This window comes from Homalodisca vitripennis, chromosome 4 (genome assembly GCF_021130785.1).
Source record: "Homalodisca vitripennis isolate AUS2020 chromosome 4, UT_GWSS_2.1, whole genome shotgun sequence".
NCBI lineage: Eukaryota > Metazoa > Arthropoda > Insecta > Hemiptera > Cicadellidae > Homalodisca > Homalodisca vitripennis.
The window spans coordinates 109,577,470-109,597,034 of NC_060210.1; the positions used below are offsets into that span (position 1 = coordinate 109,577,470).

General features: G+C 37.2%; 1 protein-coding gene across 1 annotated transcript in view; it reads left to right on the top strand.

The window, feature by feature from the left end:
- LOC124359950 (coiled-coil domain-containing protein AGAP005037) overlaps window positions 1-19,565 on the top strand; it is a 560,570-nt gene that overhangs the window by 76,297 nt on the left and 464,708 nt on the right. Inside the window, 1 exon segment of the mRNA XM_046813142.1 lies at window positions 6,260-8,694. Coding sequence (XP_046669098.1) covers window positions 6,285-8,694 — 2,410 coding nt within the window. The 5' untranslated portion in view covers window positions 6,260-6,284.

Genomic DNA, 19,565 nt, shown 5'->3' on the forward strand with positions numbered 1-19,565 from the left:
TGTTATGTGTGATGGTTGCGTTTTGTGCTCTTTTGTGAACATGAGCCATTATTGGCGATTAGCGATAGATCTAAGTACTCAATATTAAAATTTAGTTTGATTAAATAGTAGTGTGTGCATTATAAAAAAATTCGAGTGCATATACTAAGGATAATAAATTTAGATTAAACAAAAATTCCTATGCTTTTTTATCGAGACAACCATATTGTACTACCGCTTCCCCCCACTTTCAATTTCTCCGAGGCACGGTTTGTGGTAAAATGGAACTTCTTTATAAATCACCTAACTTCCGCTTGGAAGGAAAGTCTCACATACTTCGGGTACACAGACCTTTTGGGTCCAGCGATTGTACAGTCAAACGAACTCTAATATTGTGAGATGAAGTGTTCTGAAAGTGATTGTACGTTACATACGAGTAGCTATGCCCAAATGTAAAAATCAGCGTATAAATATTTCAAAAGTTTTCCTCGTCCCAGAATATGTCATGTGTATAAACCTGAACTGTTCTAATTTATTTGGTACTGCTTATGTATAATATAAATTTTTTGTAAGTATATTTTTTTACGTAGTTCAGTTGTCCGGTTTAAAAACAAAAATGTAACATTGTCTGTATTTAATTCAAATATTTACGAAACACGAACTGTATAAATTTTATAATATAAGATGCAGTACATATTGCAATCCTACTTTTAATCAAGGAACGTCTGTAGAATGATTTTTTCAAGTAACGAAGCGCTTCATTCTGCTCTTTGGTGGACAACTTGGGTTTGTTTGGTGAGCTTAAAATTGTTTTGATACTGACGATGTTTGATGTTTATTTTGGGTACCTCTAGTCAAAGAGAGATCGGAATGTGCACAAGAAAGGCCCGCCAGACTCGATCAATAAACAAGCTGGCAGAAACTTTAGAATATACATCAGCAGCTGTTGATTGTAAAATATTATCTTGTTACCTCCAAGTATAAGTAGTATGTTGTACAAAGTTGTTTTACTATGTTTTCAGCAATGTGGAAATACATTTTATGTACTGACTATTTCAAAGAGCATTCTTTATACTTGATATGTTCAAAATTTTTAAGTTTTCAACTCCAGCTGATAAAGAAATCAGTCTATTTAAAACAAATATTTCTCTGTCATGGGAAATAGCCGTTGCCATTGGATTTCTTTTGGTTTTATTTATTTTTAAGTAAATCTTTTAAAATATTTAAATTAGAAGAAACTATTTCTGCTTGGAACCTCTGAACATCCATTGCTTTTTTAACTGTAGCATGATGAAAACTAACTGAATTAATCATCCGGCAAAGGGATTTTCATAACCGCAGGTTTCCTTAAACCTGTCACTGGAATTGCCATTGTACAGGAAAAATGTCCTTACGTTCGATTTACGACCGTTTTTTACTTACTTGTATCCGCTATCAAATCTATTCATTGCATTTCAAACAGGTTTGGATTAGCACATTGACTGCAACCTGCTGTTAAAAAACGTTTAGCTGTGGTATACCAGTTACTGCCAATCACTTACTTATTATTAATTAAATGCTGTACAATCATAGTTCAAGTCGTAATACACATAATACTGTAAAAACGTTAACAACGTCGTTGAAATTTGTGATGGCGTAATTTTACTCAACGAAACAAAAGTGTTAATTAATAGGGCTTGTGTAAAATTAGTGCTGGTCATATAGTTGTGGTTATTGTCGTTCTTAACATTTATGATCATTATTGTACTAACTCTTGTGTCAACATTAACGCATATGTTGAGCCCGCGTATAAAACGACACTGTGTCGGGAACCTACCCGTACTTGTTAGAGACTAGGTTCACACGTGGTCTGGCATCAATGAATCCCGCCTGTTCTTCGCGCTACATGTGTTTTTGATTGTGTTTCCGGGCCGCCTCGCTGCTCCGAGCCACTTACACTATATTAAACAGCTGCTCACATCTATTCTATTCACAGCTTATGGTATTGTTGCTCATATTTCTAATCTAGTTCCTATTCACTGACACGTTCCTTGTCCACTTGTATCCCTACATCTGTCCACTTATAAGTGCCGTTCCGAAATTTACCGAAGTCGTCCGCAATCGTATTGTCTGGTGATAAATCTTCATAGAACGGCCCTAGCGAACCTCCTCGTTCAGTGCCTTGTTTAAATTTTATGAATCGTATAATTAACTTATTTATACATTTTTGTTATGTTTTATCATTCTTATTAAAAAAGGTACTAAATACAGGCTTTCCAACAGAAACAATGGGTGCAGAATATTTTACAGTACACTTTTTACTACTGGATACTCCCACATATAATACATGAATTTTTGTGGGAAATTTGATTTTTATTTATGTACTTTTAGTTAAAATTTATTCCAAAGTTTCGGCTAAATGAAAAGGCCGTTAGAAGTGGATTTCTAAAATTGCATACCAATTGTGAATTTAAGTAAGATAAGTGCCGATATCATATTCTAGAAAGAATTAAATTTTGCTCTGATTTTAGGCAATTACAGCTCATAGTGTTAATGTCATTGTGTATTCAGCAAAAAATCATGACTAACTATTAGTCTACAACACCTTACCCAGGCCTAATGTTAGCTCAAAATATGAATAAACGTTTTATTATGGAAGACGTTTATTTCATTCACACATCTTTCCGTGGAGAGTTAGTTGTATGGTGACTAAACCGGACTGAACATTCAACTGTTATTTTCCTCACGCACTGTCATGTTGCCATCTCAGTCCAGAACTCTAGTGGACAACAGTAAACCAAGTCGAACTGGCAAATTTTCTGGCCTGCAGATCATCCTAAATACCTACTCACGAACAGTCACGTTATCGTCTCAGTCCAGGATTCCAGGGAAAACAGTAAACTAAGGCTGATAAGAGTGTAAAGTCAAGCCGAACTGACAAGTATTCTGGGCTGCAGATAATTTTAAATACCTACTCGAACTGTCACGTTGTCGTCTCAGTCCAGGATTCCAAAGAAAACAGTAAACTAAGGCTGATAATGAGTGTAAAGCCAAGGCAAACTGGCAAGTGTTCTGGCCTGCAGATCATCCTAAATACCTACTCACGAACAGTCACGTTATCGTGTCAGTCCAGGATTCCAGGGAAAACAGTAAACTAAGGCTGATAAGAGTGTAAAGTCAAGCCGAACTGACAAGTATTCTGGGCTGCAGATCACCCTAAATACCTACTCACGAACAGTCACGTTATCGTGTCAGTCCAGGATTCCAGGGAAAACAGTAAACTAAGGCTGATAAGAGTGTAAAGTCAAGCCGAACTGACAAGTATTCTGGGCTGCAGATCACCCTAAATACCTACTCACGAACAGTCACTTTATCGTCTCAGTCCAGGATTCCAGGGAAAACAGTAAACTAAGGCTGATAAGAGTGTAAAGTCAAGCCGAACTGACAAGTATTCTGGGCTGCAGATAATTTTAAATACCTTACTCGAACTGTCACGTTGTCGTCTCAGTCCAAGATTCCAAAGAAAACAGTAAACTAAGGCTGATAAGAGTGTAAAGCCAAGGCAAACTGGCAAGTGTTCTGGCCTGCAGATCATCCTAAATACCTACTCACGAACAGTCACGTTATCGTGTCAGTCCAGGATTCCAGGGAAAACAGTAAACTAAGGCTGATAAGAGTGTAAAGTCAAGCCGAACTGACAAGTATTCTGGGCTGCAGATCACCCTAAATACCTACTCACGAACAGTCACTTTATCGTCTCAGTCCAAGATTCCAAAGAAAACAGTAAACTAAGGCTGATAAGAGTGTAAAGTCAAGCCGAACTGACAAGTATTCTGGGCTGCAGATAATTTTAAATACCTACTCGAACTGTCACGTTATCGTGTCAGTCCAGAATTCCAGGGAAACAGTAAACTAAGGCTGATAATGAGTGTAAAGCCAAGGCTAACTGGCAAGTGTTCTGGCCTGCAGATCATCCTAAATACCTACTCACGAACAGTCACGTCATCGTATCAGTCAAAGTTTCCAAGATAAACAGTAAATTAAGGCTGATAACGAGTGTAAAGCCAAGGCAAACTGGCAAGTGTTCTGGCCTGCAGATCATCCTAAATACCTACTCACGAACAGTCACGTCATCGATAAGAGTGTAAAGTCAAGCCGAACTGACAAGTATTCTGGGCTGCAGATAATTTTTAATACCTACTCGAACTGTCACTTTATCGTCTCAGTCCAAGATTCCAAAGAAAACAGTAAACTAAGGCTGATAAGAGTGTAAAGTCAAGCCGAACTGACAAGTATTCTGGGCTGCAGATAATTTTAAATACCTACTCGAACAGTCACGTCATCGTATCAGTCAAAGTTTCCAAGATAAACAGTAAATTAAGGCTGATAATGAGTGTAAAGCCAAGGCAAACTGGCAAGTGTTCTGGCCTGCAGATCATCCTAAATACCTACTCACGAACAGTCACGTCATCGATAAGAGTGTAAAGTCAAGCCGAACTGACAAGTATTCTGGGCTGCAGATAATTTTTAATACCTACTCGAACTGTCACGTTATCGTCTCAGTCCAGGATTCCAAAGAAAACAGTAAACTAAGGCTGATAAGAGTGTAAAGTCAAGCCGAACTGACAAGTGTTCAGGTCTGCAGATAATAATAATCGTATAGAAATGGAAATTAGGTGTGAAGCCACACAGACTGGCACTCAGACAAAAATAACCTATCGGTATGACAAAATCTATAATCACGGCCTTCGATGCTACGACAGTGGCATTTAGTGGATTAACGTACACTTGCACACAGTCCACAACTGAACCTCAACAAACTTAGCATAATTTAACTAATTATAATGATTCAAGTGAATTGTATGCAACTCTTTAGAGTCGTTATTTTAATAAATGTAATTCAATGTCTAATAATTCAGTATGATAAGGAACTGCATGGAGGTCATGGAATGATGAATAATTGAAGTAACGTAAATATCCTGTATGAATGAGCTTTGATTGGGTCCGCATATTATCCGACTCCGACTGGCGTGTGTCCGTTGCCGTCGTACTGCGTCTGTTATCACAGCTGTGCTGAGCGAGTCGCGATAACACCGACTGTGTGTCATATTGCTGGCACGAGAGATATTGCATCACGGTTATTCACAATTTTCATTGAAACGTATTTTAAGTTTGCATCCAAGAGTCCTTTCACAGACGTTTTTACTTAACTACCACTCATCTACATATTATAATTGGGATTGTTTGGATATTTGAGGCTGGAGGTAAGTTAGAGGTTAAAGACGATTAGGCATTCTTAAACACTTATATTTTAAGGTTCTTGAATTGAAAATTTAATTGGCTCAGTCTTAGCGAAGCCTATTACTCGAGGCTATGGAAAAAATTGTAATTCTGTTTGCCCCCACGATATCTTGAAAACGAGCTCACTTGACTTGGAATTGTGCATTAAGCTTCATTTGTATAGAGGACCAATGAGTTCGATGATGGTGCATGTCAATCGTATGATTTTACTGATTACCAGCGAATATTATTTCGTTGGCCTTAAGGGTAATCGTGCTGGTAACGAGAAAATACCAAAATAAATCAATTTGTAAACAAACTCTGTACACCCATAAGAGATTTTAACGTGTTGAATATTAACACATGTAACCTAACTATTACAACTCATACCGTACATAATTTTTAAAGTTAACTTGGCGCGTAGACTTTTATTATGTAAACAGTGATAAGAAACCCAATTTAATGAACCAAAAAAGTGATTTTATCTTGTACAAGCTTGGCCACTCCTTGAATTCGGAAACCGTAAAAATAGCGGGAATCAAATCCCTGTTCAAGCTGGCAAGTTGCCTCTGAGTCTACCTTCATTATTGCTGGTTATGTCACTTTCAGCTGTTGGTCAAGCCAAAATGAAGTGATAAAGAAGGATTCTTTGACTTAACTTCGTGTAGTTACATAATGTATCATTAGCATTGAACTTTTACCTAGCAGGGTAGAATGAACTCCTCAGTAATATATAAAGTCCTTATAGTTTTCAACAGTTAACATTTAAAACCGTTTAACCTACCTTTATTTTTTGTCTTGTATCTTTTTATATATTTTTTAAATCGTGAAATAAAATTTTGTTCTAGGGAAAGATGTTGTGTACAAGGTGTCATGACCTGTTTTCTTATACCGAATGAGTGATAAAGTTTCTTTGAATTTAGAATAATCTTTAACTTCATTAAGTCGATTCTTTGTTGACTGCTTGCTTGTTGGTTCTGATTATTTGGAAGTAATATTAATAGATATTTTATTGTTTCAGGTGGAAGTAGCCAGTGTGTACCGGTATGCAGCCGCGCCCATCCCCCGGTCCTGACACGAGTACCGCTTATCAGAGCCACGATAGCGGCCAGGTGTGTGATAAGCCTGCTATCAGTCCTGTAGAGGGAGGCACGTTGTCTGTACAGCCAGCACGGGCCGCGACTGACAGCCGAACGACCGGAACAGAAAACGATTTACACGACCATCCCAGAGGAGCTATCACGAGTTTTCGCCGTAAACTGGAGTTCTGGAACAGAGAAGAGAAGCCGAAACTGGAACTGAGACATCACGAGGACTTAGAGGGAGCGAGGTTAATAATAAACGGCACCAAAGTAGACTTGCGTAAACAAGAACGGCCCGATACACTGAGGGTCACATCTTCTGTGAATAGAACAAATATCTCGCCGTCTTCCCCAGTTGTGAAGACACACGACGATAATAATAATAACTTTAGAAGATACAAACAGAGGGCGAAGAAAGACGGGTACGCCGACTTTGTAAAAAGGCAAAGTTTAGATAGGTGCATTTACAGCGATGATGAGATAGACTACTCAGTAGATATAGGACGAGCCGCAGCCTCCCAACTGTTATCTTCGGACTCGGAGGAATCTGTAGATGAGAGTTTGGTGGACAACTTGAAAAAAGAGTTATCACAGTTTTCTCAAAAAATTGTAAAAGACGAGCCTTCACAGGCTGACGCTCGACATTCAATAAGAGACTCGAACCGATCCAAAACGGCTCCTATACTAGAGAACCAGAATGAGCCCAAGAAGAAGGTGGGCGGGATCCGGAGGCTTTTGTCGCCTGGACTATTTTCCGGAGAACACAGGAGAAAATCTTTGGACCAGGGCTCCAGCAGGACATCCACTCCGGTCCACGACCACTCGGAGAACAAACCTAAAACGATCCTCGAAACGGCTTTCGTCGGGGGAGAGAGGAGGCAGTCGGGTAGGTCGAAAAGTGTAAGCCCGAGTCGCACCCACGAGCTGAAGAGCCCGTCAGGATACGGGGTGCCCAAGACCAATGCGATAAGAGCGAAGGAGAACGGCACTAAGTACTACTATGACAACGGAGGCCCACCAAATGTCAACACCGATAGGAACAGAAACATTCCAGGAGAACAAAAACCTACAAACTACGGTCCTCTCCAGGTGGATACCACCGGTCGTCGAGACAGTGTTGCCAGTTCGACATCATCATCGTCGACCTTAGTCTCCCCCCAGGACGTTACACCTCCTTGGGTTCGTGATGTAAACAGGAACGTTAATCACTTGTACACAAAAACTTTATCCCTTCCCGGGTACCGCAACCCGCCTCAGGCCTCGCCGCACTATCGCTCTCAAATCCCCGTCCATCAATCAGGACGGGTGTCCGCACCGCCTTACATAGACTGCTGCTCGCCATACGGTCAAATAAACCAGGACCGTCTTCTGATGCCTGTCGCAGCTCAGCTCAAAATAACCCCCGGTTCAACGAAGCAACAAGTACAACAGAAACCTTCTCACGTGTCTCAACAGCTTCGTGGTCTTCTTTCGCCCCAAGGCCTTCGTCCTCGGGGTAACGATCCCTTCTATTACAATCACAACCATTCGAGTAGCGTAGAATCCTCCCCGGGATCCCAGAACTCTCCTAAAGAGGTGAGGAACTTCAACCCCAACGTTCCTAATTTGGTAAAGCCTCAACCGATTTACAATTCAAGTCCTCAGAGACGACCCAGAAGCGTTTCTCCGGCAACCGGTAGACCCAATAATCTTCCTCCGGAATATTTTATCAGAGGATCTAATCAAAGGAACACCTATAGCGGCGGACGATCCGGAAGACAGTCAACTATCTACGAAGAAGTCATCGCTGAGGAGGGCAAGGAACAGAAACAGAGAGACGGCGAGGGAAATCCTCCTTATGGACCGATCTTTAAGAGAGGTACTCTTCTTTCGTCGACGTGTAGTGAAGGAGATTTAAATACTTCGGCAGGAAAAAGAGTGAGCTTTTCTCCAAGTCAAGAACAAGACTTGAGCTCTGGAGAAATATATTGGCCTACCAGAAAAGGGATGGCACCTGAACCTCCGACCAGACAGTCGACTCGCGGCGATCAGACCGATTACGTAAACGTGACCGAGCTCAGAGGAACCCCTCAGGCCCCTGACAGACCTCTGCCCCCTATTCCGCGTCGTACCACCCAGAAAACTAACCCGGAATACGGTGTGGTAGGTCGGCATCGCGGTGTTGCCAATACTCCGACATCGCAACGAGTTCAGGCGCTAGCCAGCAGATGGTACCACCAACAACAGCAACAAGCTGACAACCGTGCTGTCAGTAGCCCTATGTCTCAGAAAGTTCAGCCGCTCCCCAACAGATGGCACCAGCAGTCGGATACAGAGTCCGGCAGTGAGGCGGGAGAGGTTCAAAGAATATTGCAACAATCAGACTCCTTCTCAGGTAATTTAACTATCAGATTACGAGTTGTAAAACAAGTTATTCTTGTGTGTATTAATCTTATTTAGTCAAACTAATAGCTTGCATTAGTTTTTGGTAGTAGCAGTTCATATTTATGCATTTGAAAATTATTTTAATTGTCAACATGATAATGCCACATGACTCCACAAATGCATTTCAGTACATAATTATTTTTAACTTTCCTAAAAAATGTATTTATTTTGTAAAAAGTCTTATACGTTCATGGCCTTGTGTATTGCCAGAGAGTAAATGAAGCGTTGCAGTTTGGCGAAACCACGAATTGCGTGAATTATGATTGTTTTGCTAATACCCCATTATAATCTTTTCTAATTAACGTTTTAAGTTTTATCCTTAAAACATGTTTTAAATTAACTTAATACAAAAACATTTGTCGTAACAATAAAAACAAAATTTCCAAATCTTGCAGTTTGTGGAATTTAAATATAATTGACTATGTATAAACTGGAAATGTTCTTTGAACCATTTAACAGAAGTTTTAATTGTGAAAATTAATATCATAGGAGGACCTTTCCTAACAGACAAAAAAGTTCAATCTGTATATCTAAATATTCATTACAACATCTAAGTACCTAGTAAAATAAAAAAGAATAATAAGATTTCGCACATTTCTCATCGTAATATGTTACGAAATGTATAACACTACGTTTCGAGATCTGAAATCTGATATCTTCCTCAGGTGAATAACTAATCTAACACATAACTATAATCTAGGTTAAAATAAACAAATCATACCAGAGCTGCTTGGAGTCCAGTCCGGCTGTTGTCACTCCACATGATGCGTCACGAGCACGAGATGTGTTTTACACATTTTGTTACGATAAAAAAAGTTCTTATGTTTTGCATATAGAAATATTTGAAAAGAACTGAAATTTTTTCGAACCCAGCATTTCATTTAGGCAATCTTAAAATACACATCCCTCGGATATACAAGTGTCTTTTATAGGACAGCTACAATACGCTTTCTTCTACATTGTGTATGTCGGATAAATTAAAATTAAAACCTATACAGTTTACAATATACATACAGTTTCAACCATTTTTACTTTTAAGAAGTAGATACAAATTAACAATAATAATACACATTCTGTTTGATCCTGCAATGGCCTATCTGGGTATAACGTCTAGGTTGATCTATGGTTACTATACCTTCTGTATGGGGTAATATAATATTTACTTATAAAGAAACATTCAATGAAATTCATATTGTAATGCCTTCCTTAAACTTTTGAAATGTTAAAACATTAATTAATTATACAAAAACAGCCATGGAAACAAACACGACGCCTTCAAAAAGTAAACTGCTATTTACTGAATGATTGTGTGCTGTAATATTGCATCTCCGCTTATTTGGGCGTTATAAAAAAATAATATTTGTATGTTATTGATTTGACATTAAATAATTAATTAATAAGTTTTTATATCACCTTTGAGAAAGGGGTTTAAATTATAAACTTTATAATTACTTATTCATTGCAGATTTGTCTTCGATAAACGCGTATTCAGATACAGTATATTAATTATCTTCACATTTTCATAGAATCTGTTTTAATACTTTATAGAAATCAAGGTTGATATTCAATTGATTATTTATATAAATGGTTTCCGTTATAAGGCCTGGTCAAAGTAAAATCGTTGGCAAAAGTTACATTTTCTGTCATTAGAAACATAATGTTTGTAAAATTTCAAGTCTTCATATCACCACTCAAGAATCCGCCCATATAAAAAAGGATTTCAGATTAAGCGTGGCACAAGGACAAAATTAATGCACTAGTTGAATGTTTTCTGTATATACAGAAAAGAGAAATATTACAAAAAGTTAATATTTGAACAGACGAACGCCATTCTTGACTTTGGATTCCCATTTGACTCGAAAATGAATTAACAACTAATCTTAACACTCGGAGTCGGGAACCACGTGTTTGCATCACAAATTACCAGGCAGGAGAAGTTTTTGTAACGTGGAAGAATTTTAACTGGAGTCGCTGCAACGTTTTCTGTATAGCAAAGTCGTATTAATTAAAAACGTGTCAGTGTCGGCCGGCAGGTGATAGTGAGAGGGTGTGAGGGGAGGAGGTGGAAATACAAAATTTATCGTTGCACTTCACTAAGGGGTGGTGGGCTGTGGAGGTAGTTTCAATGTTCCTTTTTCTCTTATATTAGATAGTGTCTTTCTGCCACACAAATAGGGGATTTTACTTGTTGGTAGTGTTGACGCAACAAATAATTAAAGGACTTGAAAAATCTTAAATATTTAATACATAGTTGAATATTGTACCATGAATTATTAGTTCATAATTTTGAATTACATTGAATGTGAAGAATGTGAATTCAAGTTAACACGGGAAGAGGTGCTCTGAGTTTGATGGGGGAGGGGGATTGTGAATAAATGGAATCATACTTTAGAAGAGCATACTTGTGTTAATATTGGGGAAAAAAAAAAAAAAAAAAAAAAAAAAAAAAAAAAAAAAAAAAAAAAAAAAAAAAAAAAAAACACTACCTTGAATAGTCACCATATCTTCATTATAGTTACTAGTATTTAAACACTAACGATATTTACAGGGGGTTTAAGAACTCTCCGGCATGTAAATCAGTTGTTGTTTACAAACTTCGATATGTTTTATTATTGTTAGTTTCATACAGGGGTTGCTCTGCCTGCCACGTATGAAAGTTATTCTTGTTGGAAATGTAGTAAGTATCACTATTCTGTTTGAAAAGTTCTAAAAAAGTACTAACTGTATCCTTTCAAACCTCTAAAATCTACAAATTAATTCACGAGAAGAGGAGTCTCGTTGTCGATACTAAAAATTAGTAACAAAAACGAAAAGCAAATCAGTACTGTTGGTGCATCCAGAAAAAAGAATGGTAGAAGAGCGCCGAGAGCGAAGACATCTTCGATGAATCTCTCTAATCTTTGCAGATGAGCAGTCACGTTAGGTCTTATATTCTTCGTAGAAAATGAGTAGGATTTTTTCAATCCAAGTTGTACATCATGCAACTAAGGGGTTAGATTTAATTATTAGGAATGAACAAGACTCTAACTACGAATATATACTTGATACGGGCGAGCACTGTTTTTCACTTCTGACGAGAAAGATCTGTGAATATTTGTGATACATTAAACTAATAAATTGTACTTGTGACTTATAGAAGACGAGTGACGCATCAGTGAGGACGATCTGTTGCTCACTGACGTGCCATGTCGCGATGGATTATTTAGTTAGCAATCTTCTGCACCTCTCACTTCGGCCGTCCTCTTCCATTTCTCCTCCAAATTATAAATCGTGTCAGTAAAAATGTAATTATTGAAGTTTAACTATAACGAAGAAGAAAAGAAAATTTAACAAGTAAGAAAAATTTCGTTGAACGTAGTATTTAAAGCGATAACTAAATTGATTAAAATATTGAGCTTCCGTTCGTTTTGTGGGCCTTATTCGGTTCACTGTCTCGGTTGTTCTTTCCACTTCCGGACTCGGAACATGGTCACACCGGCTCGCTGCTTTATCACGTGCAATGCCATGCATGACCTTGATATATAATCTCAGGCTTGTGCCGGTTAAGAGAGTCATCAACCTTCGGCATCTGGGATTTCATTACTTTATGCGCAGTAAAAGCGATGCCGTTTACGCCCTCTATTTTCCACCCACGTTTGCATTGTTATTCTTGCTTTAGTCTCTTGAGGTTCTGGGTGGTAGATATTAAAGCAATTAAGTTCATGTATAATCAAAGCTTAAACGAAACTTTGTCAAAATTTTCTATGAACCCAACATTTTTTTAAACTTTTTCGAGTACACATTCTTGCAGCCATTTTTGTTAAAAAATTTCTTATATCATAAAGTTGTCAGTACTTTCAAAAAATTTCCAGTGTTTGAAACCTCAAGCCAAGTACGTACAGTCGTATAAACATTTTGATATATAATAGTGACACGTGGCTAAACCTGTTAGGGTGAATGAATGGAAAAGGAGAGAATGAGATACGTGGCCATATGCAAATAAAATTATCGATTGAACTTTGCCAAGATATCTTGGCTTTTCATACAAAAAAGAGAAACTGTGTCTGATAGGCTCCAATGACGCCCAGCCAAATCTCATGGTTGAACATGCGCCATCATAAAACATCTTTTTATATATCTAGAAATAAAGTTTCATACAAAACTAGTCTACAGACAAAATGTTTCTAGAGATTTCTTGCCAGGTGTTACATTCACATTATTGTGTTTTTTCATTTCCTAGATTACTAGTTAAAAGTGAAATAGGGCGGTAATTGTGAGCAGAGAACAGAGCGGACGTGTGAGCGACATCAAATATTAACTGAATGGGCCAGTGAGAGAAGTTGAACGGCCACTCCGCCAATATCAGCGGGAGATTAGACGCCGGGGGGTACTACCACTACAGTATACTGTATTCAACTGTGTCATACAAGCAGATGGGGATATCTGATTACGTTGATATCTCCTCAATAATACACCTCGTGTATTCCGGTCATAAAGTACTTTAATACAATTGTATAAATGGTAAATTTAAAATGTAGCCAAATGTAAATTTTCTATTTTTTGTGAAAGGTATCATTGCCAAACATTTCATATACTTGCCATCGTTCAGTGAAACAAAACATCAATAACACTACGTTTCGAGATCGGCAATCTGATCTCTTCTTCAGGTAAATGCCTAACCTAACACATAATTACAAACTAGTTTAAAATAAAGAAACCATACCAGAGCGTTGTGTGTCAATATGGTGATTGTGATTCCTGACTTACGCGTGCCACAACGCTCTGGTATCAGACTGCAGATATCAAAACGTAGTGTTACTGATTTTTTGTTTCACTGAACGATTGCAAATGTCCGGAAATATCCTGTTTCCTCCACAATTCTTCCATTGTCATAAACAAACTTCAATCAAAGAATTTTGTATAAAAAAGTACTAGTATGTTGTATTTTTTATGGAAATTTTATTCTATATGTGCTTATTAACTCTTAACAACTGATGTTTATGGTTTGGTAAGGTGTATTGCACGAAATGTCGCTATGGATTACGTGCAGATTGCACTGAAAATAAAGTGGATTTGAAAAATCAGAAAGCACTTTATCACATTTTTAACCTTCCCACTAACCTTCTTTTCTATTCAATATATTTAAACTTCCCACTGATAGATACAGTTATCTGAGCTATTTTATGCAATAACTATTACACGCCTATATCGTTGGGACGGACCACGGTGAGTGCGATAGAAATCGTATATGTAAGCATGCGTCAAGCGGTCTCATTTAGTAGAGCCAATGCCGCAGACCGCATCTAAAAAAGTTGAAGCAATTAGAATTGGTCGCTTGCAAAAGAAAACAGCTAAGAAAAAAATCTTTTACGATTCAGCGGCAAATTTGAATAAATATTAATAAAATTAAAAAATACAGTACTAATTATAGGAATACTTTGTGAAATAATACAATAGGTGTTCAAAGTGCTGTCGTTTGTTTATTTGTACAGTGCCACAATGTCACACTAGGAGCTATTCGTTGAATTTCCGTGAAGCGCTGGCTTAGCTGTCTTCGAGGTTAGTTTCATTTTAATTGATTTGTTTTAAATATCCCCATAAGAATTCATTTAGATCGGGCGGGCTAGGTTACTCTATATCCTTCCTACGTCCAGCAGTGCTCTTGGCTGTACAGCACAATGAGGTGATGCCCCATCCTGTTGAATCTATACAGCGGCTGTAGCGAAGTGCATACAACTTACCGTAGTGACGGTTGTAGAATATTTTTGTAATAATATTGTCATTGGCGTTATTGCATTTTGTATGTCTCCATTTAGTGAAATGAAACTCTAGATGTGCTGAAACTCGATTTATATTCCACTGATGTAGCGAAGTGCATACTACTTACCGCAGTGACGATTGTAGAATATTTTTGTAAGAATATTGTCATGGGCGTTATTGCATTTTGTATGTCTCCATTTAGTGAAATGAAACTCTAGATGTGCTGCAGCCCGATTTATATTCCACTGATGTAGCGAAGTGCGCACAACTTACCTCAGTGACGGTTGTAGAATATTTTTGTAAGAATATTGTCATGGACATTATTGCATTTTGTATGACTCCATTTAGTGAAATGGAAACTCTAGATGTGCTGCAACTCGATTTATATTCCACTGATGTAGCGTAGTTCATACAACGTCTACAAGTAAATTTGTTTACCGCTGTGAATGTGACAGAAGCTTACCACAGTGAACGTAGTCGAATGTATCATGTAAGAATATTGTCATGGACATTATTGCATTTTGTATGACTCCATTTAGTGAAATGGAAACTCTAGATGTGCTGCAGCTCGATTTATATTCCACTGATGTAGCGTAGTGCATACAACGTCTACAAGTAAATTTGTTTACCGCTGTGAATGTGACAGAAGCTTACCACAGTGAACGTAGTCGAATGTATCATGTAAGAATATTGTTATGGACATTATTGCATTTTGTATGACTCCATTTAGTGAAATGGAAACTCTAGATGTGCTGCAGCCCGATTTATATTCCACTGATGTAGCGAAGTGCGCACAACTTACCTCAGTGACGGTTGTAGAATATTTTTGTAAGAATATTGTCATGGACATTATTGCATTTTGTATGACTCCATTTAGTGAAATGGAAACTATAGATGTGCTGCAACTCGATTTATATTCCACTGATGTAGCGTAGTGCATACAACGTCTACAAGTAAATTTGTTTACCGCTGTGAATGTGACAGAAGCTTACCACAGTGAACGTAGTCGAATGTATCATGTAAGAATATTGTTATGGGCATTATTACATTTTGTGTCTCTCAGTTTAGTGAAATGGAAACTCTAGACAAGTTACAACTCGATTTATGATAAAATTCACTAGCAGCTATAATTTTGTAAATAATATATAGGACTTTTTGTTGGTAAAAGGGCAATTATTTGTGGAAATAGTTGCGAATAAGGGAACATTATTGGGTATTCAAATCTAAGTTCATTTTATAGTGATTGGTCTGTATTTTTAGATTCACTGGAAAAACACCTATGCCATTGTTACAACTTCATTTCGGATTAAAGAACGAAAGCGGATATTGTATAAACAAGGTAGGAGTAAGCCACATCACGTGTTACGTAACGGGCTTCGCTGAAATTAAGTGTAATATTTCAAGTCTGTAGCTCATTTCATTCAGATTCAGAGATTTGTTGCAGGCATATAGACAGGCAGATAGTCATAAATATTTGTCATAAAATTGTTATCTAACGCACATAATCCAAGGAGTGACGTCACCGAACTCAGTGTTGCTTACATAGAAATAAATGTCCATACAACATTTCAAGGTGTAGTAGGGTTAATAGGGTTAATACGTTTTAGAACTCCTTTGTTTGAAGTTTATTTTTGACGATGGAAAGATTGTGAAGGAAGCAGGATTTTTCCGGACATTTACTTATGCCACTACTTGTGTTACTGTTTTTTTGTCACTCAACGATGGCAAATGTTCGGAAAATCCTGTTTTAGAGGATCGTGCTGGCAGACACACGGACAAACAGAAATGCAATTATTCCAGCCATTCGAGCTACGGTAACGCTCAGCCAATAAAAAGTGAATATCTTGAGTAAAACCGTATACAATCTTTACAAGAATCATTGCAGAAAACTTTGCATTGTAGAAAACATTGGATTCATGTCTATTAAAATGGTGCTTATTAAAACCATAAATATGACGCTTATCAGGTTAGTTCAGTACATTACTCATCGAATAGTTCAGCAGCTAGAACAGTTCCTGGGAAAGTAGTAACCTTGAAATTCCCCATTGAGCTACATCTATAGACTTCCGTTTTAGTCCCGCCAATGAATGACCGTGTGTTACTGGCATGATGAATTTGAATTTACAAAATTACGTTAGACATCTATTAAATCAATACTATATGGTCATAATCGATTAGTAATTTTACTGTAAACTTTTAGTAGAATCGGTTCATGTTAACGACCTCCGTATTCTAAGCCCTTTGTTAATGTCTTTTAATGTCGCACATGCATTTTATAATGTTAATAGTGGAGCCTTCTTCCGGTTACTACAGATGGCGTACGATTTAGGACACAATTTCACTATCATATAAATAAACTAGCAGTTGCCCGCGGCTTCGCACGCAATTTCCCGTTGACAACAGTACACTATATTCACTTATTCTTTTTCTATCACATTCTAAACATTGCTGAGATAATTGATAGTCGTTCCATCCATGAGCCTCTTGGGCGCATTATGAAGGTATGTACCATATTCCTGCCTCTATCTTTCGTGGTTTTTGCTAGGTGTTGATAAGTTGTTCAGAACAATTAATGTATATGGATGAATCTCGGTAAACTAATTAGGTTATAAAGAATCAAATTCGGTCTGTTAAAATTAATTTTCTGTCTATGATATTTCCAGTATTATTTAGGTGTGCCTTCAAGAAAATGTATCAAAGAAACCCAATTTCGATCATAAAGTATCTTCTTTCGGCTCTTTTTATTTACCTTCCATGTAACCAAATTCGATTACCTTATGTGCAAACATTCACGGATTTTTACAATGAGGTTGTTTTCATAATAGCGTTTAATAGTATTTTCATTGCATTAGATAGTTTATTGTTCATTGGTGCAATCTGAATTTAAAATTAGGCAATAACGTCTTCTATGCAACCTGCATTACACTACTGATCCAGCACTTTACAATAAAAGTTTTCTAAATTTTAAATGTAAACAAATGTTTCTGCCTCTTTGATGAACTTCAGCTGAAAGTATTAACAGCTGTTAAGTATCAGTTCGCTTTGTATTATGTGTCGTAGCGCAGTCTGTCGGATCCAATATAAAACACTCTAACATCAACAGCGATTTCTAATTAAAACAATAATTAAATAAACTATTTAAACAGCCACCTCTCTAAAAGTATGACTATGTTACTTCCAGGAACGTGTAGAATCACTGTACAAAATTTCACGATGTTTCGTGCATTGGTTCCAGAGTTATAACGGAACATACAAACAAACATTCGCATATATATATATAAGATATAGCTGTTTCCCGCGGCTTCGCACGCTTTTCGTAAGTTTTGCCCGCGTATGAGCATTTCTGGTTGAAGTAAATTATATTTCCAACCCCGATGTAGATTTTACCTTGATGTCACGATCAAGAAAATATGTCAAAAATGTATTGTACATGCATAATGTATTTTATTACAAAGTGGTCTACCACTCAACCTTTAAGTTCAACCAAAAATTTAGTTTAGACAATTATACATCATAACTTAGCGCCTTCAAATAGTGTTTCACTGTTTAATATACGTATCTATCTCGTAATTGCAGGTTATAATGTGCAGGCGCTTTGAAAACTTTTCTTCATTTTATTCGTTTATATTCACGACATAAGCGAATAATTCAGATAATAACTATCCTATCTTCTAAGTTAGACTAAATTACGGATACATGTGAAATTTGATTGAAATTGGTTCAGTCGTTTTGGAGTTTATTGGCAACATACATCGTGACTCAAGATTTTTATATATATAAGATTTATACAGTGTCGCATTGAAAGACCTTTGTCTTAGCCATTGTAAAGAAAATACGATAGCTTTTGGTGATTTTTTAAAATACTTTTAAACAGTACTTTAAGATGTGAAATGTCAACAATTGAATTTTTTAAATTTAAAATGGCATATGTATTTTCTTAATACCTAAAACTCATATTCGCACATTACGTGTAGGTTGCGTAATAAGCAATTTTGTCATAACTATACATTTCTCATAGAGCAATGAGTTGAAAAACAGACGCATAGCAATACGAGCCGAGTCGTAGTCTTCTTTCGCTTCATTATGAAAACAAACTAAATGCTGTGCAGTCTCTTATTACATCCCGAAACACTCTTACAAAGATTTTATCTTGAATGAGATGCATGAATAACCTTACATGTTTTTCTAGGCTTATAACTATATCTTGGTATGTTTTTAGGGTTAACTTATGAAATTGGACATTCTTTAAACCTCGTTGGTGTGGTGTGTAGACATTCTTTGCGTATGAACGTCAGAAACTCTGTAGATTTTTGTTAGATTATTTGTTAAAATTGTAAATATTTTTCAGCCTTACGTTTCTTGGGGACAAGGGAAATGGAAAAGGTTGGTTCCATCCAAGAGGAATTTTACGCGTTCAAAGTAATCTTTGGAAGTATACTGTAATCAAATCCACTGATAAGGATATGAAAATATTTCACGTAATTACGTTTCTTAAATTTAAAATGTACTTTTCTTAACACTCAACTCATTGAAAAATAGGTAATCCCTCGAAGTTATGACTCATATCCTTACTAAAAATAAATGTTACATAAAAGATTTACGGGTAACCGAGTATCTCACAGTGCTTTATGTATCAACACTTCTTTCAGATGCTCCATAATTAATCACAATCGCCAACTCACAACAACTAATAATTATTAAGAATGAAATAACATGGTTAACAGAGTTCAGCGACTAATGAAGACACCACGCTGCGAGGAATTAGCGGTGTTTTTGGTGCACTGCCGTGCGCATGCTCAGCTAAAAACCACACGGATGCCTATAAGACCGCTGGACGGAATTTTTGCCCTGGAACGTCCATGGGGTACTACTACCTGATACCGAAAACGTCTATCCGGTAGATGGGCGGACGAATTTGCTTGCATCTCCGTCAGGGAAACATGAAATGAAACATATTATTTAGTGTACCTTGGTGTAGTGAGTTTATGAGAGGTATACCGTGGATTGCTGCTGACAGTTCCAGGATTGATGACGAAAATACAGCTCGGTATTCAGTTAGTAAGAAGAAAACATATAGGTACC